At 40.0% G+C, this 27,106-nt stretch overlaps 1 protein-coding gene across 6 annotated transcripts in view; it reads right to left on the bottom strand.

Moving 5' to 3' along the window:
• The window catches only part of KDM3A (lysine demethylase 3A), a 54,801-nt gene that overhangs the window by 16,448 nt on the left and 11,247 nt on the right, over positions 1–27,106 (bottom strand). For 5 of the 6 annotated variants that reach the window (XM_061155287.1, XM_061155291.1, XM_061155288.1 and 2 more), the window contains exons 5-16: positions 24,280–24,382; positions 23,407–23,531; positions 22,653–22,725; positions 22,462–22,550; positions 15,611–15,774; positions 13,167–13,681; positions 9,233–9,437; positions 6,434–6,648; positions 3,159–3,311; positions 2,925–3,020; positions 2,191–2,318; positions 636–831 (exon numbers count right to left, since the gene is read on the bottom strand). In XM_061155287.1, coding sequence (XP_061011270.1) covers positions 636–831; positions 2,191–2,318; positions 2,925–3,020; positions 3,159–3,311; positions 6,434–6,648; positions 9,233–9,437; positions 13,167–13,681; positions 15,611–15,774; positions 22,462–22,550; positions 22,653–22,725; positions 23,407–23,531; positions 24,280–24,382 — 2,062 coding nt within the window. The remainder of the gene's footprint in view (positions 1–635; positions 832–2,190; positions 2,319–2,924; positions 3,021–3,158; positions 3,312–6,433; positions 6,649–9,232; positions 9,438–13,166; positions 13,682–15,610; positions 15,775–22,461; positions 22,551–22,652; positions 22,726–23,406; positions 23,532–24,279; positions 24,383–27,106) is intronic. The other variant, XM_061155292.1, reaches the window with a different exon arrangement.

Below are 27,106 nucleotides of genomic sequence, written 5' to 3'. Positions count from 1 at the left end.
GTTCCTAAGTGTTTTTAATTATAAGCAGGTTTTGAATTTTACTCTTTTTCTATATCTCCTCACATGACTTTTTCCCACTTTTTTAATGTTAAAACTGCAGTTGCATTTCTCAAGCCCTGCTGGGTCACCCCATATAAGTCCTTTATTTATTATGCTGAATTCTATTCACTGAGATGTTTAATATCTCTGCGTGGAAGAAATGGATCTGCAATTTTTCTTTCTTGTAAAACAGCAGAATCACCTAAATTCTAAATACCTGATTTCCAAGCCCATGCTCTTTATACTATAATCAAGCATCCTGAGACAACAGCACGGATGAGAAAAATAAAGTTGAAGACAGAGTGTTCCCATTTAGACAGAATAGGAAATATATACAGGGTAGAGATAGAAAGGCAAAAATTACTATTGAAACTAACAAGTCTCAGCCCACCCTACTCCTGCCAAACAGAAGCTCAACAATGACTTCTATCAGCAGCGAAAGCTCTTTCTGGGCCTGCAACTGTGTCAGGTCTCAGGTGACTACAGGGAACCCCTAACCCTCCACACTACTTCTCACCACTCTGTTCTCCCAGTAACTGAGGTTGCCAAGTCCCTCTCGGAACAGGCCAAAGTTCTGGAAGGCAGGAAACACTCACCCTTGTTCTCCTTGTTGACATTGCCACTGGTCAGGTCTGCTAGCCAGTTCAAAGGAGACGTGCTGGCTGGACAGGTGGGCTTCACACTGCTGGCCGGTTTGGAAGCGGCCTCCCCACCCACAGTCACTGGCTCCAACCCTGAGGGATTCTGCTGGAGCATGGTACCGAGAGTCGCTTTTTCTCCAGTTAAGGAAGTCTGTGTTGAGTATAAAAGGAGAACTTGACACAGGCTGGAAAACTGCATCTTCTTCTTATCTTCTCCCCTAACTGCTCACCAGTAAGAGAGAAATATCTGCAACAAAACCACCCAATAGCCCTGGAAATCATCACAGCTGCAGTAACCTTGCAATAATAGAGCAAACTGCGTAGAAGAGATTTTAATTTTTTAACTTGTAAGTATTACTAGAGAAAGTGTAAGACGTGAAGGATGTAAATACAGCAAGATACGCCTCCACCATTGTAGCAGCATCTCATATTCATTCATATTCCTATCACTCCATCCACTGTGTTTCTTTGAAATGCCCAGTTTGTTCCCATCACCCAGTGTCATGAGTAGGCACTCAGAAACCAGTGACTGAACAAGTAAATGAGGCAGGGTAGGAAATACAGCTGTGAATTCAGAAGGAAGTGGGAAAATGCAGAAAAAGGACATGCTCTTTTGATTTAGTGTAGTGTAGGAAGCTTTAAAAAGTGATGAAGAGCCCTAACAAGAACTCAAAACATGAACTGAACACGAATAACAACAAAAACGACAAACAAACTGCACAGACAGAGTACACCACTTATTTTACTGGCATTATTATTCCTTTATTACTGATGAGGAAGCTAAAGCACACATACATCAGTTCATCTGAGCCAGAGTTATGCAACTAGAAAGTGGCAGAAAAAGAATTCAAATTCAGTTCTGACTCCAAAGATCAAAACTCTTCTACCAATGCTGCCTTCCACACCACAGCTTCATGAAAATGTAAAGTAATTTCTGATTACTAAAAATAAAGTGGGCTAATGATTACTGGGGTGAGGAAGAGTAAGGGGGGTAGATGTGATGACAGACGTGAAGGAAATGTCACCATAAAGAGGCCTGTGAGCACCAAGGAAATGTACACATTTTTTACATTGAGTGAGAGATACAGAAAGGATCATTTCAGTTATTATTTCCTTCAACTCTTTATATATTTATTACAGGTAAAATATATTTAGTAATTTAAAAATGTTAAGTTTATCTGAAAAATTTTAACTGTGTAGAACAATGGTAAGTTTAAAAACCTATACAAATTTGAAAGCAATTTATTAAGTAGACTGTAACAGAAAAGGTTTTTCTTTTTCAAGGAATGAAAATTAAAATCCTACTTAAAAGAGACTACAAATAAAGTCCACAAAAATAATGTAAAACTTGAGAATGGGTCTATAAAGTGCCACATGAAACTGAACCATTTCTTTCCACTGACAGCTCTCCCCATGTTCCTTTCTAATATACTATAGAAATCCTCAGGTTATTGAAAACAGACAGACAACAATTAACAAGGATGGTTGAATCCAGCATAAACAGTAATACCTGTTTTATGTCTTCCTTTGAGGCTGGTTTTGAAAAGAGTTTGAACTGCCTGTTTGAACAGGGACAATTTGCTTTTATTCCCCATTTTGCTCTTACAGAATGAACAATGTCTCCAACATCATAGAGGGCTAAAAAAAGGGCACAGGCAAACATCTGAACAAGAATATTAGGTACTTTCAACCTCAACATTACAAAGCAGAAGCTGGTATTTCTAACAAGATAACTTGTTTTAGCAGCACTTATTTTAGGGTGGGCTTCCCAGGTGGCGCTAGAGCTAAAGAACCCACGTGCCAATGCAGGAGACAGAAGATACGCGGATTCGATCCCTGGGTTGGGAAGATCCCCTGGAGGAGGGCATGGCAACCCACTCCAGTATTCTTGCCTAGAGAATCCCATGGACACAGGAGCCTGACAGGCTACAGTCCATGGGGTTGCAAAGAGTCAGATAGGACTGAAGTGACTTAGCATGCATTTTAGGGTGCTTACACTCCCTCCTTTTCATCCTAAGTATGCTTTCCCCTAAATGCACCATTTATTTTCCTTTTAAAGAACTATTTACGAAGCCTTAATCAAAAACTTTGGGGGCATTATTTAACACATTTCTGGACAATTTATGGTACACACTAAAATAAAGACAGCAAGTAATTATATTCGACAAAGTAAAACCACTCTACCAGCCTCTATGAGCTAATCAAAACACAGGCAAAAGAAAATCATTGCACCCCATGAAATACCTTTTCCAGGAATGATCTGTGTAGGCATGAGGTTCTCTGGTTCATGTATCTGACTCTTCACACATCTCAGCCAATTGAAAGTCTTATAGGCAGCACCTGCAAAGAACTGATTTGTAGTCACTGCTCTTTATGGACTCTGGCCCCACAAGTTTCAGCAATCCATCACCTGCACATCAGTGAAAGGCTTAATTTAAGCGTAGAAGGGGCTGAGAGAAGAATGAAGTCAGTTCTCACCTTGCTGGCAGTTTTTCCTCTTCATCCGATAGCAGTCCACACACACCCCGAATCCACACCTGGGACACACCCAGTGCAGGTTGAAGATAGTGGTGTCACACACGTCACACATTTCCCGCACACCTTTGACGGCTCGCTTCCAAGCAACCTGTCCTACGAAAATCAATAAGACACTTAGTCTTGGGGAGGAGAGGGCCCCCAAAATAAAACATGAAGGGGGAGGGAGTTGGTGCCATTCCCCCCTCTCACTGGAGCTCCCAGTAACTGTTTAGCCTCCAGAGCCCATCCCAAGCCCCCACCCCAGGCATGAAGCTCTCCTGGACTCCTCCAGCATTCCCATCAGCTCGTATCTGCACTCCAGGCTCGGGCCTCTGTACATGGCACACAGTCAAGAGCAGTTTCGCTTCTCTTGAGGAGTGACGAAATTAAAAGACACCGTTCCTTAGAAGAAAAGCTATGACAAACCTAGATAGTGTATTAAAAAAAGAGACATCATTTTGCCAAAAAAGGCCCATCTAGTCAAAGCTATGGTTTTTTCCAGTAGTCATGCATGGATGTGACAGTTCGACATAAAGAAGGCTGAGCGCCGAAGAACTGATGCTTTTGAACTGTGGTGATGGAGAAGACTCTTGAGATCCCTTGGACAGCAAGGAGATCAAACTAATCAATCCTAAAGGAAATTAACTCTGAATATTCATTGGAAGTACTGATGCTGAAGCTGAAGCTCTACTACTGTGGCCACCTAATACGAAGAGCCAACTCATTGGAAAAGACCCTGAGGCTGGGAAAGAGTGAAGGCAAAATGAGAAGAGGATGGCAGAAGACAAGATGGTTAGATAGCATCACCAACTCAATGGACATGAATCTGAGCAAACTCCAGGAGATAGTGAAGGACAGGGAAAGCTGGTGTGCTGCAGTCCACGGGGTTACAAAGAGTAAGACACGACTCAGCAACAGAACAACCACAAGGAGACTAAACTTCATGCAAGCAGAATTCCTGCTCAGATCCCCACCTCCACCCCACCCTCCAAGGAGTTCTGCACACTGCTGGTGCGTAGGAAGCCCTGCTGAGTAAGTCAATGAAGAAAGCAGCACTGGTTATGCAAGTTGAGGTTTAGACACAGGTATCAGAGAGCAGTGGTTCTTCACCTTTTGGGTCATGAGATCCTCTGAAACTATAAAGGCAGCATGGACCACCCTTTCTCCTAAGAAAAAACATTTCACTCAAATCCACAAATCCAACCTTCAGTACAGAGTGTCTGGTTATTCACAGATGCCCCGAAACCTCTCAGACTGCCCATTAAAAACCCTCCGGGTGCTTAGGGAACCTGGAGGGAGCAGCACATTAACTAGCAAAGGCACAACGGTCCAAAGTTGACTCCTTCACAGACCAGAGACAGAAAGTCAATTTTGCTAAAGCCAGGAGTGATGCAGGCCCCCAGGACCGACTCACACTAACCAAATATTCAACAGATGGAGGCATAAGCTAGACTTCTACAAAGTAGCATCTTCTTTTACAGAGGCCAAGCTCTGAGAACTGGAGGGAGGGGCCTTCCCTGCGACAGAAGAGTGCCAAATACAGCATCAGAAATCTTCAAGGAGTAGGAGCAAAGGGAGGACATTTTCCTGGGTCACAGAAAAGCCCAATGTCTCGATCAGAAGATCATTCTCTCTCTCTCCTGAACAAGAAAGGATCAACACTGTCACATTCGTGTTCTAAGGAGAACATACATCTTTTCCTAATCCAGTCAGTGGTGACTTCTTTCTTCAGACTGACCATAAAACACATGACTAACTTCAGTTTGCTTCAAATTAATCCAACTGCTGACCTCTGCCATTTCATTACAATGTGAAAGCTGAGAGCATAATACATAGAGCTTCAGGCATTTTATAGACGAGATTTTACGAACTTCACCTTGGTCACTGGATTAGACTGTTTTCTTAGAGAGTAGTCTTAGACCTCTTAGCCATCTATTATTCAATGACTGTCATTGAAAAGACAGAATAAATGTATGAAGGCTGGGACCTGCTTCCTAACCTCAGGAGCAGAGGGCACTGTCTCACCCCCTTCTCTAGGAACACCTTGTGGTAGCATCCTTTAGGATCACTCACAGCGAGTTCCTCTCTCCAACTGACCAGAGTGTCACAGAGGAAATGAAGAGGAATATGACAATCAAGGAGGAAAGGCTAATAACATAATCATCTTAAATGACTGAGTTTCTTAATTATGCTCTTAAAAAGACAACTGTGTTTTTTTGGGAATGAAAAAATAAAAACCCACATTTTTCAGACAACTCACCTTAAGCACAGAAAAAAACATCCATAGTTTAAAACAGCCCTGCTGATTCAGGAAGCTACTAACATATTTCAAAGAAGTGTATTTACATTCCAATCACTCATATACCACCTCTAGATCAGTTACTTGAGAATTCTTTAAGTCTTTAACTTAAAAGTATATAAGAAGAAAACTTCCGTAACTTTACTGAAAATGAAACACCAGAGTCATTTGTCCTAAATATAAGATCACAGGAAAAAAACTTTAATATGATTCTTGACTTATCAGGGTCTCTATTGACCAACAGAACAGAGTGATTCTAAAGCTGTTTTTCAATTCAGTAGGACTTCAGCCGCCGTGGAGTTCACAATGCCACTCCCCACCTAGCGCTGAACTTTCATTCCTGGGAATGCCCCAGTTTCCACTCCCTGAACTCTTGAGATACAAGAATAATCAAACTTATCTAATATATTATTTCGGTGCTTAAACTAGCTTCAGTTAATTTCTGGAACCAATTTTGGTTCCTACAATCAAAATTCTTAACATTGGTATGTACAGATGCTTATATTGAAACATATTTGGTTATACAAAGTCTGAAAAGATACCTACTAGAAACATGAAAAGGCTTCACTTTTTACTTTCAACCATTTGTGAAAGATACAATGATGGAAGAAGTCTGAGACTGTCTCACCCCTCTAGGTGAGCCTATACTGTTGGTAATGCTGTGCAAATTCCACCACCATCTCCCTTTAGCTTTCTTAACAAAAAAGGAGTTCCGCTCCTTTAGTAAACAACCTAAACAACCTCCAAAGAGAGGTAACTGACTCTGATTAAATCAATAGGCAGAACCTGTCACAAGGAAAAAAATGCAACCTCAGTATACCAAAGTCATCTAAACTTCTAGGTGAAAATGAAACCCACACAACTAGGACTTAGGTGTCATTTAGGAATGAAAGTCAAGTTGGACTCAAAAATCCTACCCCCTAAGAGATGCTCTTACTGTGTGGCTCAATAGTTGACATAGCTTCCTTTTCAGAAATCACCATTTGACAGAAGTGGTCTCCAATGTTGGCCAGGATATACTTTGCTGTGTCCAAATCAGTCCCCACAACATTTCTGGTTAAAGGCAACCACAAGCCAATTGCTTCACTGTCATACTTGTTTGGTGTTAAGAAGCCTTCTACCCGCAACACACCATGTTTGTTGAACTGTAACCTAGTGAAAGGAAGAAAGGAAAAAAAAAAAGCGTGTTACATATATAAAATATTGATTTACACCTTGTTGTTACTGTTTAAATATTTAAAATCAACCCCATTTCCTTCCCAGCTTTCTATAAATCTCCATGGCTAGTTATAGCCAATTTGCTATGTGGCAGCAACAGTATAAAGATTAAAACGTTCAGGTTTTCCCCCAAAAGACATGAAAGACTGGAGGGGAGAGGAGGTGTGCTTTACACTCCAACCAGTTATCTAATCCTATCACCTCCAGGGACAGCTACTGAACCTGCCTGATGTGGAAGTTAACAGCAAGGACCATCACAAGACATCACAGAAGTAAACTGACAACAAACAGAAGGTGATAAATAACCTGATCAGATCTGAATATAACTACTTCTAAAAGATTAATGCTCAGCAGAGGAAGGCTAACCCTAGATATCACTAAAGCCATAACCACATGAATTCATGAGGTATTCAGAATCCTTAGGAATTCTAGCTATAAATTACCATGCAAGTTTCTGGAATAACAGGCAGTGTTAAGATGGGCCTTGGTACCTAGGAAGGTGGAGCCGAAAGCTGAGTATTTTCTCAACATTCTCTTTCTAATACATCTTTGACATCTATCATGCTTTTTTCTAGGCTGTGTAGTAGTCTGGGATTTATTTAAACACAACAATATATGTCAATCTAGCTGGAGACATAAAAGCAGGATATGACAGGTATCACAGCAATCACAGAGTCTTATACGAGTCAGAGGAAGAAGTGCTGACTATAAGTTTGGTGGGACTAATATTAAGAAGACTTCATGTTAAGAGACAGTAATTAAGCTTGGCCTTGCAAGAAAAGGTAGATATTATGTAACAGAGGGCATGTGAAGGAAACACTATTACATATAAAGGCAAGAAAAATGCAGGGACTGCAATTTCTTTGTTAGTCATTAGGCAGTTGCCAAAATTTTTTGAGCCTGTGAGATGCACAAAGTTGTGCCTTAGGAAAATTATTTGTCCAGAACTGGAAGCACATGGGGAGCTGCATTAACAGATGCAAACGAGTTTCTAGGAGCCCATAGTTTTTAATTGACAGTCCACATGAGAGCTAGTCCTAATTCTAAAAAATAAATTTGGAAGACATTTCAAATGGGGAGGAGACGGTGTACAGGATATGGCAACTGAACTTCACCGAGACCCTACCCTCTCCTATTTCATTTGCAGAACATAATGGGAAACAAACCTGATGGTACTTATGACAGTATCGATCATCACTGATTAGAGTTAGTTGAGCCTGAAATTCTACCTAGATTTCTGAGAAAATGTATCATATCTAACAGATCATCTATACCCAGAACAACACTGCTCATTTATATATCAAAAAGACCAGAAGGCTACCTTTCTCTTCACTCAGGATGGAAGAATTTGAAGAAAATTAAATTTGACTTTAAAATTAAAAAAGCAATGCAAAAATGATTTGCCTATAAAAGTAGAAAGAATTTTTTTAAAAGATACACCTCCTTCCTGTTGGCATAGAGATGGGAATGCTCAAAAGCTGCCAGGGGGCATGGAGGCAGGTGCAACATTCCTCCAGGGCAATTTGGCAGAATTCATGTATCAAAGCCTTAAAACACACACCTTCTGACCCAGTAAGGGCACTTCCAGTGTCTCATCCAAAGTAAATAATCAGAGATACGGACAACAAATGATCATCTCTGTATTTAGTGGCAAAAAATACACAATAATCTGAATACAAACAAGGGGATAGGTTAAGGGAATTTTCAAACATCTCTGGGTTCTTTCATAGTTATTCAAAAGTATTTGCTGAAAAAAGTTAGTATGATCAGACTTCCCTGGTGGCACAGCAGATAAGAACCTGCCTGCAAGGGACGCAGGTGTGATCTCTGATGTGGGAAGATTCCAGGTGCCTCGGAACAACTAAAGCCCATGAGTCACAACTGCTGAGCCCACATGCTGCAACCACTGAGTCTCATGCCTTGGAGCCTGTGCTCTGCAACAAGAGAGGCCACGGCAAAGAGAAGCCTGTGCACCACAACAAAGAGTAGCTCCCACTCGCTGTGACTAGAGAAAGCCCGCATGCAGCAATGAAGACCCAGTAGAACCAAAAATAAAAATAAATAATTTTTTAAAAAAGTCAACATGATCAAGTGGTTCCTATTACATACTGGGAAAGTACTATTGGGGAAAGTAAGATTCAAAACAGTATTTATACAATACAACAAGTAGGTATGCTTGAATATATTCTATGACCACATAAACACTAAGATGCACTGAAAAGTTAACAGTAGTCATTTGCGTGGTGGTTTTTAGAACCTTCAGAATTTTTCTGTATTTGTTATTTCTAAAATCAGAAGTTTGTATTTTCAAGCTTCTTGCTTAAAAAAAAAAGAAAAAAAACAACTGAAAATGAGTATGAGTAGGAAATACCATGTAACAAGATCTAGACTCCTAAATCCACAGATTAGAAGTATCATCTCTAACTTTTCCCAGTTTTAGACTTACTATTGATAGAAGAGGAGGGAGAAAGTACATTAAAGGGCTCAGAGCACCTCCGTTTTCCCCCACAGGCCTCACCTCCTGAAGTGAAAGAAGCGGCAAAACACAGGCGAGTCTTTCTGTGGCTCCTTGTCCTTGCGCAGGCTGTCCAGGCGGCACTCACGGCACTTGGGCAGCTGTGCCACAATGTTCACGCAGGAGTCGTCCTGGACAAAGGCCTCGCCACTCTGCTGCAGCTTCTTGAGTTTAGCTGGGTCTGTCAAGACCGACTTCCGAGATGGGGCTAGTAAAAAAAAAAAATGAAGGAAATGGCATTTCAGATTTTTTTAAAAATCACATCAATCTTTGACTGAATTCTACTCAAAAGGTTAGATTTCCCAAAAGAACTGCTCTTCTCAATTACTGGTTCAACTGTAGTTTCTGAAAATGGCTGAAGACAACTATCAGAACAACTGGAAGTTCTACTCTCTTTAAAATGCTTCCCATTTGGTGAATCCATTTGGCAACGTAAAACCCCAGACTCACAATTCCAAGGTAATGCATACTTGTATTCACAACCCTAGATAAGATAAACATCTTGGGGATTTCTCTGGTAGTTCAGTGGTTAGGAATCCACCTTCCAATGCAAGGGATGCAGGTTTGATCCCAGGTTGGGGAACTAAAATCCCACATGCCCCAGGGCAACTATGCTGGTGCACTGCAAACTACAGAGCCCACACGCTCTGGAGCCCATGTGTGACAACTAAGACCCAAGGCAGCCAAAAATAAAAAAAAAATACGTAAATAATTTAAAAAAAACAAAAAAAACCCTCCAAACAGATAAACATTGCAGGCAGACTTTTCCAAAGCAGACACTTAACTTAAACTCACTGCAAACTTAACAATACACAGGGATAGGTTTATCTCAATAGAGGACCACGTGGAAATCAATTCTGTCAGTTTTTACACTCAAAAAAGATTGGCTTAAGATGTGTTTTCTAAGGCATTCTGCAAAGCTAACCATTCCAAATATAACAAAACCCAAATAACATAGGCCCCTCAGTCTGTAAGTTATTTTCTAAGTGATTCCAAGAGCATTGACCCTTGGCCCTCAAACAATCTTAAATTTTCTTCACACATACTTTCCATTCAAGACTAAGAGCCTTGGCTAAAGACAGAATTTCCATTCTAAGTAAACTCACATTTAACTTTTAACTTAGGAGCAGGAGAACTTCAATGGAAATGGTAACATAGTTTCTAAAGGGAGAAAAAAGTAGAAACCTAATTTTAAAGAGCAATCACTCTGTTAGCAGAAATAACACAGAAGGGAAATCTATTTCTAAGTCAAGAGCCCTCGGGCATGCAGTGAGCCCTCTGCATCTGTAGGTTCAACCAACCACGGTTTGAAAATACTACACAGGGACTTCCCTGGTGGTCCAGTGGTTAAAATCCACATTTTCAATGCAGAGAGCATGGGTCCAATCTACAACCCAATTTTTTTTTTTTTTTAATTAAAAGAAAACACTACACAATCTGTGGCTGGTTGCATCTGCAAATGCAGAACCCCAGTGTCAGATGGGGAAGGCTGACCGTAGCATTGTGTATTTGCAGATTTTTGGTATCTGCAGGAGTCCTGGAACCGATCCCTCTTGGATGCTGAAAGACAACTGTATTTCATATAAAACCGGCAAAAAAGACCTTACCTTGAGGTCCAAGGGGGCCAGAAGAGGAAAGTAGATTCTTAAACAAAAAACAAAAACACAACTTTGGGGGAACCAGTCAAGAGATGGGTGGGAGACTCTGGTAAGCAGTCTTGAAGGAAACTAGAAGAAAGACCTCAAACCAAAGAAGGCTTTAAATAAAATAAGCATCTTTAATAAATCACCTTTGATGTGTCCTGATGTTATCTCTCTTTTAAAGCAGGACTAGAGCACACCGTAAAATGCTACTAAATAGATGCCGCCAGGCCTCGACTCCTTAAACATTCTTATTCAGTGAAAGAGAAGGTAAAGTAAGAAAGGAGAGAAAATAATCAGTTCAGGATGGAATTTTATAATTATAAATTTTATATAATTTATAAAATTCCATCCTGATACTGAAAACACATCACCCTTTGAACGGGACCAGGTTTTCCCAAGCCGAGTCCAAAGATTATCTTACAACTGTTTTGCCTGGGCTGAAAAGAGGAAATATCTAGAAATAAGCAAGTTGAATTATTTAAAGCTAGCTCTGTATTGAGGAGATCAGCGGTTGCTCCCTCATCAATGCTTCTCTTAACTTAGAACCGAACCAAGGAAAAAAAAGCAGTACTGATTTCTGAGAAGCCATGGATCTACCAAACAGAAAAAAGGGTGGCTGTTCAACTCCAGCTTGTTTTTGTTTCCTAACCCCTAAGTAAGGTCACACAGTGGAGAAGCAGTGTCCAGTGGAGTCTTTCCATATCCACAAGCAATAACGGTGGAAACAGTACAGAGATCTCAGTAGGCTTCTAATCACACTGCCTTACTCCTCAGCCAGAGGTCCCAGGAGATAGCACACACCAGGATGTGACATGGCCTCTCATTTCCCTCAAAATCATTTTAGTTGGAACAGAGTTGCACAACATATTAAGCAAGACAAAGTTGGACTCTGAAACTCACTTCTGCATCTATAATGTGTTTACTGGTCTAGAACTTTTACTGCTTCTTCACATAATATTAAAATAATTTGCCTTAAAAACTAGTGGAATGTGAAGGTTGGTGACTCAAAAAGAATAAAGAAATAGAACAGGGACATGATCATGAATATTCACTTTCTTGGGGAGTTACATAACTCCTGAGGAACAGTATAATCTTATGCAATTAATTTCATGCAAATTACCAGCTATATCAACTTAAACCTCAAGAATGAAGAAGCTGGGTTAGAAGAATTACTCAGCAAAGAAAGTTCTTTTCCAATTCCTCCAACTCTACTTCAGGAAGACCCCGAGTCAAATCCACCCATCCTGCCCTCCAGTTTCAGAGCCCTGCAGGAAGAGCTAGTGTGGATTATCCATTTGTTACTTATCCAAATGAACAGCGTTTTTATTAAGTGTTTTTCAAGTTTTTTTACACCCAGTTGACATCTATCAAATCTATTTTTAAACTGAACCTTCTGACATACTGGAGCCATTTAGCTCTGTTAATTCTAGTAAGAGAGCTTCTAACAACTCCCATCACTGAAATGCATCCTCAAACTTAAAAGTATTGTGAAACACAATGTACCATTTTCTCTGTAAGAAGAGCACTGAACTCTAAACTGTGCGTGCAAAGGGACCTCGTTGGCAACCCAGTGGCTGGAACTCTGCTTCCGCTGCAAGGGACACGGCTTCAATCCCCCGCTGGGGAACTAAGACCCCACATGCTGTGTGGCGCGGCCAAAAAACTTAAAGACAAACCAACAAAAATTACGGGTGCAGCAGGACCTTCCCTTAAGCAAAGAGGGGAATCCTAAGATAGCACTGTCCCCTAAATTCTTTAACTAAAAATCTCTTTGCCAGAGGCAGTGATGCAACTCCCTTTTTTAAAAAACTTCAAATCTGAACCATACCTGTGTGAGCATAAAACTTTAATCACTTCCTTCTCTCCAACACAGATGTTACAGAAAAATCAGTTATAGGATGACAATAAAGCAATCAGATCACTTTAGATTTTATTTCAAAACTTTCTTACAACCAAAAACTGGAACCCACCTAAGTCGTATGGTAAAATGCATATAAGGGCATCCTTGCAGCCTTTAAAATGCTGACAGACATCTACAACTAGTGCACTGGGTAAAACTGTTGGTATGAACCCATGTGTCTCACAGCTCATCTGTGTTTCCATATACATAGAACCAATTCCACCAAAATATGAACAGTAATCATTTCTCAGAAGATTTAGGGGTTTTACTTTCTTCTTTGAACTTTTTCTACAGTCATTTTCCTATTATTTTCTCATAAGGTAAGAAGAAGATAATGTATGTACTGACAACCATTTCTTACCTTCTACCAATAAACATATGCAGAAACACTTACCATTCTGGAATTTATTGTTGCTTCTTGTACAGCAGCTTTCAGGATCTACTTTTGCTGAAGACGCCTTTATATTCTGTGACTGGCAGCCTAAAGTTGAAGGTTCTCCCCTTTTTTCTATGCAACCATTAGGACTGTTACTACTGACAGCTGCTTTCTCTTCCGGCTTCTTTGAAAGGACATCAGATGTGGAAGGTGCATGTTCGAAATGCTTCTGCAGTTCAGGAGTGTTGGTAATTTCCAATTCTGCCATAGAAGACGCCTTTGTTGGTACACACTCCTTAGGAGAGTCAGTTGATGGAGGAAGAGATTCCACACTGCTTTCCTCATCAGTGCTGGTCTTCAGTTGGGAACAGTTTCCCTTTGGTTCACTCAGGGTTTTTAAGTCTCCAGTTCCAATCTGAGAGGACTTTGAAGAGAGCAGCTCTACTTTGCAGGCAACATCTGGTTTTGTTCTCAGTATTTCAGGCTTTGTATTTAGACAGGAAGAAAGTTCTGGTAAAATCTGTTTATGACATCTGAAAAAGATTAATATGGAAAACTAGCATGTAGGCCTCTTTCATCTCTTCCCTACCTTCCAAAAATAATTGCTTGCTTCCCTAAAGTTACCAGTATGAAAGAGAAAATAAAACTGCTTATATCAGAGAATTCAGGATAGGTTTCTGTGGGCTGGAGTTAAAAGTAATCAGTCAATGGCTATGCAAAAATATCTTAAGACACTAAGAAAAACACACAACGCTAAATTCTATGTGTGTTCTCATAGTTAACTATTTCATGTATTTCTTATAGCAAAATGAAACTTAGCTTTCCCTCAAAACAGAATATCACATGAAACCAAAATCACTAGAAGCATAAAACTCCGTCTATGAACATGTTACCAGCCTAGGCACTGGACAATCGCATGCTTGTCTGGTCAGCGGTCAGGACCCAAAGCAAACAGAAAAGCCAGCTGATGATGTGCTTGTTCACAGAACAATCTGATACCCTCTCCACCCCTAATGGGGTTTTTCCTTAAAGAATTTTTGTTTCTCTGAAATTTGTCCAAAAGTTCTTTCCTCAGCAGAATGCAAAGTCCTTTTTCCCTCTTACACTAGTTTTCCTGCCTCTACCAAAGGATCTCATCCTGGAGAAGTTCTCACTGATGCACTCATGTTGTTGTTGAGTTGCTCAGTTGTGTCCGATTCTTTGTGACCCCATGGGACTATAGCCCACGAGGCTCCTCTGTCCATGGGATTCTCCAGGCAGGAATACTGGAGTGGGTTGCCATTCCCTTCTTCAGGGATTCTTCCCAACCCAGAGATCAAATCCAAGTCTCCTGTATTGGCAGGCAGATTCTTTACCACTGAGCCACTTGGGAAGCACTCATATTAGACATCTTTGCTTGGGTACCACCAAACTTCTTACTGTTCCCCTCTTTCTACTCTGAATAAACCACCTCTCCCCACCCTGCCCTCTCTCTGACTCTTCTGTGGTCATCCTCTAAGCTCCCTCCCCTGCAGCCTGCTGTCCTCCCCGTGAACTGCTGTGCTGCTCATGCACTGTCCCATTTACTACAGTGGTCTTCTAAGCCCACCTTTCTACACCAGTTTCTGAGCCCTATCTTAGGTCTTTACAACTGCTTACACAGGTCATCACCCCTTCTAAAAAAGATCCTTCCCTTAAAACTCATCTCTCCATTAATCTTGTGGCTACTTTAAATTTCTGATTAGATTTTACATTTCTTATTCCACTATCTTCTGTAAATAGTAACTGTAAGTAATAATTACTGCTTCCTTGATTTTATGTCTTACTGTTTTCTCTACTGCTCCATCTCTCAGCTATAGTTGAGATCCAGGCTGAAGGTCCTTCACTGGAACCCTGTCTCCCTCTACCCCACACTCCATGGATCTCAGTCTTCCACACACAACCAAATGGCTCCCCTTTCCTTGAAAGTGGACATCTATTCTCCAGCTGTTTGTAATATTTCAGTGGACCATTCTTTCTATACAAAGTCAAGAAAGCTCCTCTTTCCTCACACCCCTTTCTTTTCTGTGACCTGTTGTATGTAGGTCTGTATGCCAACTACACGTTATCACCTCTGAAGGCATATGACCAACTGGAAACTCTAACCTCCCCTGACAACCTGAGATACACTGAATGGCAGGTCATTACATCAAATTTTCACTGCACTAACACTCTCTATAAACACTGAATGTAGGGTCAATCTTGCCACCCAAGCAATATCAGCTCAGACAGAAAGAACCATGGCTAAAATAACCCTTCTGTATTATGATTAAACATCAGTATGGGCTTCCCTGGTGGTACTTGCGGTAAAAGAATCTACCCGCCAATGCAGGAGACGTAAGAGATGCAGGTTTGATCCCTGGGTTGAGAAGACTCCCTGGAGGAGGAAATGGCAACCCATTCCAGTGGGTTGCAAGATTAAACATCTTTAACTTCTGACTCACCCCTGAGGGATTTTTGCTCCGAGGTTTGGTGGAGAGTTGGCAGCTTGGGGAGTGCTCTGCTGTCTTGGGTCTTTACTTGGTGGAGTAGCTGCAGTACAGCCAAGCAGTATCTCCTTAAAAACTGTTGTGGGAACAGACTGTACAGGACACACACTGGGAGAGGCCTAAAAGATACCAAAGCAAGCAGATGTTAACAGGGAAGCCCCTAGTGGCAGAATTACAAAATGTTTGCAAGGTTCAAGTTTATTTGCTTGGTTTAGTAGTCAATAAGCACAATACCACCACCAAATAAAAAGAAAAGAACAGAAGAACAATGAATAAATCACAAATTAAGGACTTATACCTGAGGACTATCAAACAAGTCACTCCAGCTTTTCACAAAACTTGTGTCTTCCTAGAAAAGACCACAAGTTGATCTCTTACAGACCTCTGAATACCAGGAAAATGCAGCCATGTGGCAATTACTTGACTAGTGCAATGCACAGAAGTGAGCTTTTTATCGACTGTCTTCAAATGGTGGCAGCTTCACATGCATTCAGTTCAGCGTTACTGAGTGCCCACCACGCACTTACTGCGAGGACTGGCAGGAGACCAGACCACATAGGGCTCTTGCAGGCAGTGGAGCCTACTGGGTACCAACATAAGCCTTTACAATGCAATAAAGGTTGAGGACATGGTTCTTGCTTGTAAGTGGCTCATCAAGTCACAAAGGTCATCCCAAGCTGCAAAAAATATCAAGTCATGACAGGCCTGTGGGACAAAGTTAAGACACTTGTCCCCTTCCCTTTTTGTGTACTTTTACCTTTACAAAAATATGACTAACAGACCAACTTCTTCCCAGTTTATACTATCCAAAAAAACAAATCTTCCCACCATGGGAAGAGAAGGGAGCGATTAAACTCAACTCCAGACAACTGAACATTCTATGGCTAAACCAGGTGAAATCCACAGACCATTTTCACCATCCTTTTCGCATGTGTGTAAATTTAAAGTCACTTGTCCTTTTCAATCATTATCTCTTTCAATGACCTTTACATTCACTTTACCACCAGATCTAAACTTGTAGAATCTTTCAAGTGTCTTCATCTTCTAGTTACTAACTCCTAAAATATGATGTAGAACTTCTCTTAGTAAGAGTTTTTAAAACCACAGGTTTTAAAACCTCACGATTCTGAATGTAAACCATGTAGCCTACATGTGAATCTTCTTTGCAGACATTTACTTTGATGGCCTTGAAAATACTGTCTAGTATATGCTAAATAAAGACATCTGAAAAATAAGAATTTACTTAATCAATATTAAAGTTCTGGCACAGCTTTCCGCTATGTCAAGGTGCTAAGTTATCTGATCGTGAATTACACTATGAGAGCTCAGTTTTGGTTAAATATTAGCTTAGTGTTTCCCAGAAGGATCTTTGGGGGGGAGGCTTTGACTAGTCTAAGGACATCCCTCGGATAGCCAAACTTTACCTCTTTGGGCCTCAGTTTCCTCATTTTTAAAATGAATTAAGGAAATAAGATATTTTTATTTTGTTATGATATCCACTGAACTGCTCGAGCCAAAAACCCTCCATCTCATTTCCCATATCAGTCAACCAGAAAATGCTACCTCTATTTCCAAAATGTTTGTGGAATATATCAACTTCTTTCCAGGCCACCCCTACCACCATCTTTCCCCTAGACTATCACGTGTATACTAACTGGCCTGACCTCCCTCCATTTTTGCCTGAACCTTTTGCCTCTTCTCTGAAGTTAAAATTCTACCACAGAGCAATCTTTATAAAACATAAATCAGTCACTCCACTGCCAACTAGAATTCTACATGGTCTGGTCTCCGCCAACCCCCTCGCCTCATATCACTGCATTTGTTAAAGGTGCTCCAACTAAACTGGCTTCCTTTCTGGTCTCCAAATGTTCTAAGTTCTTTCTTGCCTGCACCTTTGTACTTGCTATTCCCCTCTGGGTCTGGACATTTTCATGTGGCTGGTCCCATCCCTTCAGCCTCAAATCTGCTCAACTGTCACCTCAGACTCTCTGATCACTCTTTCCAAAGGAGTGTCCCAAAGCATAACTGCCTTATACTTTATATTATCATGTTTCTATCTTCCACTGTACTAACACACCGTGCAAATACCTTAAGTTACTTTTTTTTTTTTACTGTCAGTCTCTTCACAATGAAATATAAGCTTCTATGGGCAGAGACCCTGCTCTTACATCACTGTTACATCTTTTAAAGCCAGGCACAGAGCAAATGCTCAATAAATGAGACTGCTGGAGTGCATGAATGGATAAATGCTCTTAGCACTTCTTTGAAAATATTAATAGCTACAACTGTATTCTGAGTTAACTCAAGAGCCAAGCAGTAATGCTCAAAAATGTCTAGCACATATCATATGCTCAGTAAGTATTAACTGGAAATAGGGATGGAGAACCAGATGGAAGGAAGGAGGACTCTTGTTTTTACAATGGTGCCTCACCATACCAGGCAAAAGTTCTGGAGAGCAATGGCAACAACAGCACAGTGGCCAAGAATGCTGGGTTTTGGTGTTAGACCCTGGTTGGAATCCAGTCTCCTGACACTTGCTAGCACATTACTTAAGCTCTCTGAGCTTTGGTTTCCTCAGTCATAGTGAGGAGCAATAAAGGAGAGTAATGAGAAAAAAGGCGAGTAATGAAGCATACTGTATACGGCAGTGCTTTACCACAGTGCCTAGCACATTGATTAGCTATCTCAAAGCAGAAATACATCATGCAAAATTCCTCGGTTCAGCCACCATGTGTTAGAATGATCATAACCTGGATCATTTCCTTTAAGAAACTGAAGTACATCACTCTATAACTTTCCTAAGGTTTAGCTTAATAGGCATAGGACTCTGATTCCAAACCCATCTCCATGTGCACACCGCTGCACTGGCCTCTGACTTGACAAGGGTCAAAGTTTCTTCTTACCTGAAGAGTTTTCCCTGAAGGTCTTCTATACCAGTCATGGCAATAGTTCCTCCCTGCCAGCAGACGGAGATAATATAATTGAGTGTATAATGATATTCCAAAAAGGATACTGCTGGCTCATACTATTCAGCAGACTTTCTCAATTAACCAGGCAACATCCTAACTCTGAGGAATAGTCTGCTAGGCAGAGAAGACCTTCAAGGAGCCAGATGCTACTGGCAAACAGGTTCACCTTATCCAGAAGTATTCATCAAGGCAATAAAGACTCTCGTCTACCTAATCCTAAACTCCTGTCACCCAAAGACTACCAACTCTGCACACATCCAACATATCTGCAAAGTGGAAACACAGTGAGACATGCACCAAGTGTGTTACTGTACTCACCTTTCACTCACACATTTAAATGAACTCTCTTTCTCTCCCCACATCTTTCTTTACCCCTCCATCTCTCCTGAAATTTAGGCTAGGCCAGTGTTTCCAAAAACTTGTCTGATTACAAGGATGACCCATGACAAAGAAGAATATTTACTGATATGGAAAAACATTCACAATATACTGTAGAATCATGGAAGCTACACAAGAGTATGGCTTTTAGTTTTTTTTTTTAAAAGAAGTCTCTATGAATATACATGAAAAAGAAAAACAAACAAAAACAGGAGGAGGATAGGTATTCCAAAATGTGAATAGTGAGTATCTGAAAAGTATGATTATGAGTGATCTTTTCTTTACTATGCTTTTCTAGGTTACCTATATATTTTTCAATGACAGTAACTTTTTTAAAAAAATGTAAGAATCTTTATTTTGAAAATAAGTGCAATAGAAAGGAGAATAACTTTTCATAATTACAAATAGAGTAATAATTTCTAAAACATCAATACCTAAGTAAAAATTCACCATCTCCAACTTCCTTTAGAATGAAAAGATAACTAGGATAGGTCTTTTTTTTTGTTTGTTGAGGCAAGGAGTGTGGCTTTATTTGGAAAGCCAGCTGACTGAGAAGATGGCAGACTAATGTCTCAAAATACCCATCTTCTAGGATAGGTCTTACGAGCTGAAACAGACATGCTTTTATACACCAAATTTATTTTCACATTTTAGATGTAAAAGTTAAGGCTCAAATAGGTTGAGGGACTTATCTCCCGGCCAAAGTTCAGGCCTTTTTGAAAATAGATTCTACTGTTCCCAGTAATAAGTTCACACAAACCTACTGAGCTGGATAGGATGCTGACAGACAGCAGAGAGACATGCTCCCTGCCTTTCAAGAGTGGGAGTCAGTAAAGATTGTCATACTGAGTGAAATAAGTCAGAGAAAGAAGGAAAAATACTGTATAGACACCCCTTATACGTGGAATCTAAAAAGGAATGATACCAGTGAACTTACAAAACAGACACTCATAGACTTAGAGAATGAATTTATGGTTGCCTGTACACACTGCTCTATTTAAAATGGATAACCAACAAAGACCTACTCTATAGCACATGGAACTCTGCTCAATGTAATGTGGCAGTCTGGATGGGAAGAGAGTTTGGGGGAGAATGGAGACATGTATATGTATGGCTGAGTCCCTCTACCGTTCACCTGAAACTATTACAACATTGTTAATTGGGTACACCCCAATACAAAATAAAAAGTTTTTTTTTTAAGATGAATTTTCAATAAATAATATTAAAGCATAAAAGACTAATATTTTATTGATCCATAGATCAGCTTCTAATCTATGAATATGATATATATTTTCATTAATTTGTGCTTTGTTCAACAGTTTCATGATTGTCTCCATTAAAAAAAAGAAAAAAGTGTGAGTCAGGAAGAGAGGATCACTTACATATGTATGTTACTATATTTTACAGGCACTACCTTTGCCTTCAAGGTCATAAATTTACTTGCTCAGTTGCCTATCACTTCACTGATAAACTTTACACTCTAAAGAACTGGCACCTTTCCCAACAGGACATCCCCAATGACCCCAGTCCTACCTGTACCCCAGGTTGATTCCTCCATGATCCATTAGGATGCCATTTCCTGAGTCATGGTCCCCACCTCAACAGAACATCATGTGGCTCTCCTTTTCATTTCACTGACCGTTTACACTGATGCCTTCTCTATGACAGACAACACTCAAATAACTTCTCCAAATCATCTTTTATTATCTCTATCCATGACTGCTAACAATTTATCCAATGCCAAAACCTGACAGATTACTATTCTACTGCTTCTCTTTTAGCTTCTAATACCCTGGATCACTTGACAATATCCCATAAGCTTGCCTCTAAGGGGCAGTAATCACTTGCCTGACATCCTCAATTTACAATCCTTACTACACTACTTCAATCTGGTAAACATTAAGGCAAAATGAAAAGGGAGTAATATTAATTTCCAAAATGACCTCTCCATTCTTTCCTGGACCACCCGAGGTCAAGCCTTCACATATGGAAGAAAAACAGAGGTACTAGATACCTCGGTTTACAAAGTTTCTGCTCAAGTATGAAAGCTCCTGTGGCCTGTACATAGGCTTAAAGTTCAGGAAAGTCGATCATCCTAGCTACCCAGATTTCTTTAGTATTTGTGTGGTATGTGCTTGCTTTGGTTTTAGTTGATGTTGTAGGCCAGTCTGCCCTGATTCAGAATCTCAGATTCATTCAATGACTCTGACCACTCTCATGCCATCTCTCCTTGCCCTCTTCCTCCAGACACCTAAATTTCCCTCCAAAATGCTGCCAACAATCTCAACTTGGTCAATTTTAAAATTCGAAACTCCAGCCTGGAGCAGAGCATCATAAAGGCATTTTTGACAATTATAACACAGTAACATATCCATGTAACTTAAATACATTTGGATACCTAAGTTGTGAGAAAGTTATCTGTATTGTAATAAGACCTAAGGATTCAACTCATTTAAAGAAAGAGCCTGAAGTTTTTTTTACCCAGATTTCAAATTTTGACCCTGGTATTTATACTCCCTTGAGAAGTTTATCCCAGTCCTCCATCCCCTTATTAGGCTAGTGTGTCTAGCCCAATCTTTTGGGAATTCTGACTAAAACTGTCCCCAGTGTGTACACTGTGATGTTCTAAAGACATGTACTAGTAATTACAAAGCATAATAAAACAGAGAATTTGACCTACTCTGGGATATGGGTTAAAACAATGGTAGAGATGTTAAGTGAGGCTTCCCCAAGGAAGCAATATCACATTAGAAAGATACATGGGAGTTAATTAGAATGAAGACAGCATTAGAAGAGAAAGGGGAACAGCAAATCCTGAGGTTGGAGAGAACATGAGGTACCTGAAGAGCTAAAGAAGACCAGCTTCTCCACAGCATGGAAGAGATGGAAAAGCTGACAGCCTTAAGTTTCTTGATCCAAACCCTAACTACTTCAAGAGGATAGAAGTAAATCCAGTACTTGAACTCAACAGTGCCACTCATAGAAGCCAGTACTTTTCTCGGCAGAAATTAGTAATGGCAAACCAACTGCCTCCTTCAAAAAGCAAGTATGTTGGTTCACCCAATCATGAATGACCAATCCAGACCTATTGTCCAGGTGGGAGTCCTATTTCAACACCAATCTACTCAGAATTCTAAGGTTCCTCCCCTCTTCTCATGGATGGCATTCTTTTGATTTGATACACACAACTCAATTTATCTTTAAAAATACCTCCATGTGGTGGAATTGTCAAATCTACTGAGGATTTTCAACCAACATCAAAAATAGTGAACCAGAAACTTATATTATCTCCATCTGCTTGAGCATAGAAATTATGGCCAAGATCTGGGACTAGCAGAGCACAGACACAACAGCACGGATGAGCAGAGAAAACAGCCTTATTACCACTAAACATACTGGCCATGCAGTGCAAGAATTAAAGAGAGCTTCACACAAGTGACAGAAAAAAAGCAAGGCTACCTCAGAGCATGATTTTGCCTGTTTGGAAACCAGGTTTCCATTATTTTCCGAAGACTTGCGTTTCACAGCTCCCATTCTTGTAGAATTACCTGAAATAATTAAAAACAGGTAAGTCAGCCTCCCTGTTTCTATTAAGGTGAGAAGGATGAAGGGGAAAGGAGAACAAAAGTTTTAATCAATCAGTATCTTACCACATGTCACAAAGTTATCATGTACAACTTCAACATGAATCAGTGATGGATCCACGATTTTCAGTGCTGGAATCTTAAGAACAAACAAAACAAAGATACCAGGAAATTTTAAAAATGCTCAGGAATATACCAGAAATTACCTCTATCACTCAGTCATGTCCTGACTCTTTGCGACCCCACAGACCATAGCCCACCAGGCTCCTCTGTCCATGGGATTCTCCAAGCAAGAATACTGGAGTGGGTTGCCAATCCCTTCTCCAGAGGATCTTCCTGACCCAATTATCATCAAACTTGGGTCTCCTGAATTGCAGGCAGGTTCTTAAACGTCTGAGCCACTAGAGAAACTAGTTAACAATAGGGGTTTCTTACATATAATTTCCTTTTAAAAAATAACTGATTTTTCTTCTACTCTGTCTGATATTTTAATATAAAATAACAAAGGTATGTGAAGGTAAAAGTGTTAGTCACTCAGTCGTGTCTGACTCTTTGTGACCCCATGGACCGTAGGCCACCAGGCTCTTCTGTCGATGGAATTTCTCCAGGCAAGAATACTGGAGTGGGTTGCCAATCCCTTCTCCAGGGGATCTTCCCGATCCAGGGATCGAACCCAGGTCTCCTACACTGCAAGCAGGAGATTCTTTACTGTCTGAGCCACCAGAGAAGCCCCATTTAGCTCTTATAAGATACTGTAATTCCTTTTTATAATTATCTTCCCCTGTCAACTTATCTTACATGCAATTATCATCATCTTTACCTCCTCACAGTTGACTTGAAGAGTTTTTGACGTTGGGTTTCCATTTACAATAGTTGCAGAAAACCACTGAGTTGATGGGTCCAAGCTGTAAATTTTTACTTCCGAACCAACTAAATTTTTGTCACCTTAAAAAATAATTTAAAAAAAAATCCTTAGAGCAATTTGCATTATCTCTGAATAGCACCATTTATCCAGCATAATTTTTTCCCAAGTCTTTAAAAAAACATGCAATAGACAAAAAGGAAACATTAAAAGATATCGCTATAAACTTAAGACAGACATTTCAGCAAAGGTACGAGAAAATGTAAACTTTCCATTTTAAAGCTTTGATTTCCTATTGATTTATCTAGACTTGGCAGTATATTTATCCTAGCATCTGTATCAGACCAGGTAGTATCAGATAACTCATTGAGACCTAACTTACTCTGCTATGCAGTTTAATTAGAGGATCCATATTCAGGAACCTCGTCAGAACTTCTCAGTTTCCTAAAACATTCACAATTATGAAACTGACCAAGAAAATCAATAACAGTAACTGGCAAGATCAAGATCACCAAATTAATGTTTTACTCATTTTCTAAGACTGAACTTCCAAACATATCGAATTTCATGTCAAAATATAGCTGAGCTTGTTCAGTATCTACTTCACTTTTATGTTGTTCACATGATCCTTGGGCTTTCCACATTTCAGAGGCTTTAGAATACATTATAGAATACAGTCCTCCTCTCATCAAGCTGCATGGGAAATGCATCTAAAGAATTACTAAAAAATGAGACATTTTAATGAGCAAATGAGTGAGAAGGGCTGAAACACAGCTTACAAACTAATCACTGGTCAAGTCATGAGCTATCACCAACAGACAACCCACATACCTTGTAAAAGATGGCTTTCATCTAAATGTTTCACAATCAAAGCTTGAAATTCTTTACTGACACTCTGATTATCCATCAGTGAAAGACGGAGATTGTTTACATCCTGAAAAATTGAAAATCATTATATTTTAAGGTAATAAATAAGAACAGTTGTTTAAATTCCAGTGGATTATTTCAATTCATTTAATCACAGGGATTAATATAGTGTCAATTAGCCATTTGATGGCAGCAAACCATTGCAACTCCAATGAACTAGACAAGTCAAACAGTAGGAAACCATCAAATGATCACAAATATAAGGCAGATAGAAGTGAAGCTACTCGAAGCTAAGAGTGAGACAGATATTAAGAGTGGCTCAAAGCATAATTTTAAACATGACAAAACTTAGGCTATGGGACCTATAATAAGCAAAGTAGCTAGTCATGCCAAAAATACTCTGTATCCCGAGCTCTAGGGATTAGGGAAGTCACAGATCCAAATGCAAGGGGCGGAAGACACACATAAGAAAATACTTAGATCTGTAGCATCATTTCATTGAAATTGCTGTTTTTAACAAACATCATTTCACATAGATTCATTTACCCTAACCAGAATTCCAAATGCATTCTTCTTTACAAATGGTAAAGGTGGGGGTGAGGAGGGACAAAAGCTGAATGAACGAACAGCCTAGGTCTTCAGTAGCCAGTTTTGAAACATTCGATTCTTGGCAGCTCTATTTCTGGCATTATTCCAGTGTTCTGGCTTTGTGTGTATACTCAGTTATGATAAATGTATACAGATTGTCAATAGGAATAACCTGTCAGACCCGAGAAACCATATAGTACAGAAGCCCTTCCAATACTAGGCCTTCATGCTCTTCTGCATGTGAAATGGGTACACAGTGGCTAAAAATAGTTCATCCATTTCTCCCATTGGTAAGAATAGCCTTGTAGATAGACCATGCTGAAAAAATTTCTTAGGTAACATTAAACTAGGGGCTTCAAAAGAGTGCAATATTAATCACCAGAATGAGCCATGTTTTTGTTTTTTTTCCCCCTCATGCTACTGCAATTTCAAAAAATTTAAATGTGTTCACCAATTCCTACTACAAGGTAAAAGAGCATTAATGGGGAGAGCCATTAACATTAAACAGCTCTTAAATAAGGTAGAATAATTGGATTCTGCCTAGAAGAGTTTCAAGGGCTCATCAAAGGTGCCAGGTAACTGAGCTGGACACTTAAGTCATTTTTCTTATCCACCTATAACTGAGATGAATTCAGTCCAAAAGACAGACATTAGGTTTCAATTCCAACTTCTGCATACCCCAAATAATTTTCAGATTCTCTATTCATTATTTAGAACAAGCCTCCTACTGTGGTAACCATATCAGCCAACATAGAGTCTCATACAGTAGAAGCCTTACATTATCATCTGCCTCTACAAGAGAATGCCCTGAAGCACTTAACTTTGGAAATTATCATCAGTAAAAGTCAAGAACACATGCAGAGTCTCCCTCAATCAGTATATTAATAACACTCACACTGACAGCAGAGTGCACCTCCTTGAGAATAAAAACTTACTGATCTTTTCAATCTCAAGAAACAAAACTGAGCTCTACTTTAACTGAAAAGATGAGACACATTAAAGATGAAAAATAGAACTGTCCCGAAAACAATGCTAAGAAGTAAAAACTACTCTCTGCTCAGTAGTAGTCTTCCACAGCCCCTCCTGTATGTTCGTTCCCTGGTCCTTAAAAGCAAGGATTCCACATTTCAATGTAGGAAATATATCAAGATAACCTTCCTAGCATGCATGCACGTGCACCCAGTCTCTTCAGTCATCGTCTGACTCTTTGAGATCCCATGAACTGTAGCCTGCCAGGCTCCTTCATCCATGGAATTCTCCAGGCAAGAATACTGGAGTAGGTTGCCATGCCCTCCTCTAGGGGATCTTCCTGACCCAGGGATCAAACCCGTGTCTCCTGTGGCTCCTGCACTGCAGGTAGATTCCTTACCTCTGAGGCACCAGGGAAGCCCCATCTACCTGATATATGAAGATAACTTGTGCCCACAACTAAGTAAAAGCATCTTCCTCTATTCCATTCACCTAAACATTATAAAATAAGGTTCAGAGTATGAATCTTGTTTTCACTCACTTCCAGGATATGGAAATAAAAGTGAGACTTGAGCACAGAAAAGCCAGTGCTTTGGGTTTTCCAATACAGACCCAGCAATGGCAATGACACTTGGTCCTAAACTGTCTTATAGCTCATAAACTGGTTTAATGGTTCTACAGGCCACAGAAACAAGGCAGGTCACAAAACCAAAGAGAGTGAAGAGGATAACTGACCTTCACAAATGACATCTAAAAAAACAAATGTTAATTGTAAGACCAACATTACTCCCAAGATAGTGATCTGTGGAGTTAATGTGCATGTTCTTCCCCTCCCTCCCAACATTTTTATAATAAAGAAAAAAAACAAACATATGAGCAATACCCAAGAGCCTAAATGGTGTGAAGAAAAAGGTAGTTCTGCAAGCTAACTGGAAAGAACAGGAACACACACACACTTGATTCATACTGTTTGCGATAGGTCACCATAAACACTGAATTAGTGAATACTGAACCATTCCTAGTGGAAAGATGGGGTTAGGTTTCTTGAAGCCTGTGGTCACAAGTGACATCAACCAATCAATACATAACCTTGTTTTATGTGTTTCTGTTGGGAAAAAACTCCACAAGTTTCTAACATATATAACTGCATTTATTTGCATGCAAAGTCGCTTTAGTCATGTCCAACTCTGTGCGACCCTATAGTCTGCAGCCCATCAGGCTCCTCTGACCCCCA

Source organism: Dama dama, chromosome 11 (assembly GCF_033118175.1).
Source record: "Dama dama isolate Ldn47 chromosome 11, ASM3311817v1, whole genome shotgun sequence".
Classification (NCBI taxonomy): Eukaryota; Metazoa; Chordata; class Mammalia; order Artiodactyla; family Cervidae; genus Dama; species Dama dama.
Note: the sequence above shows the minus strand (reverse complement) of the source record. Positions and strands in the feature narration are given on the sequence as shown.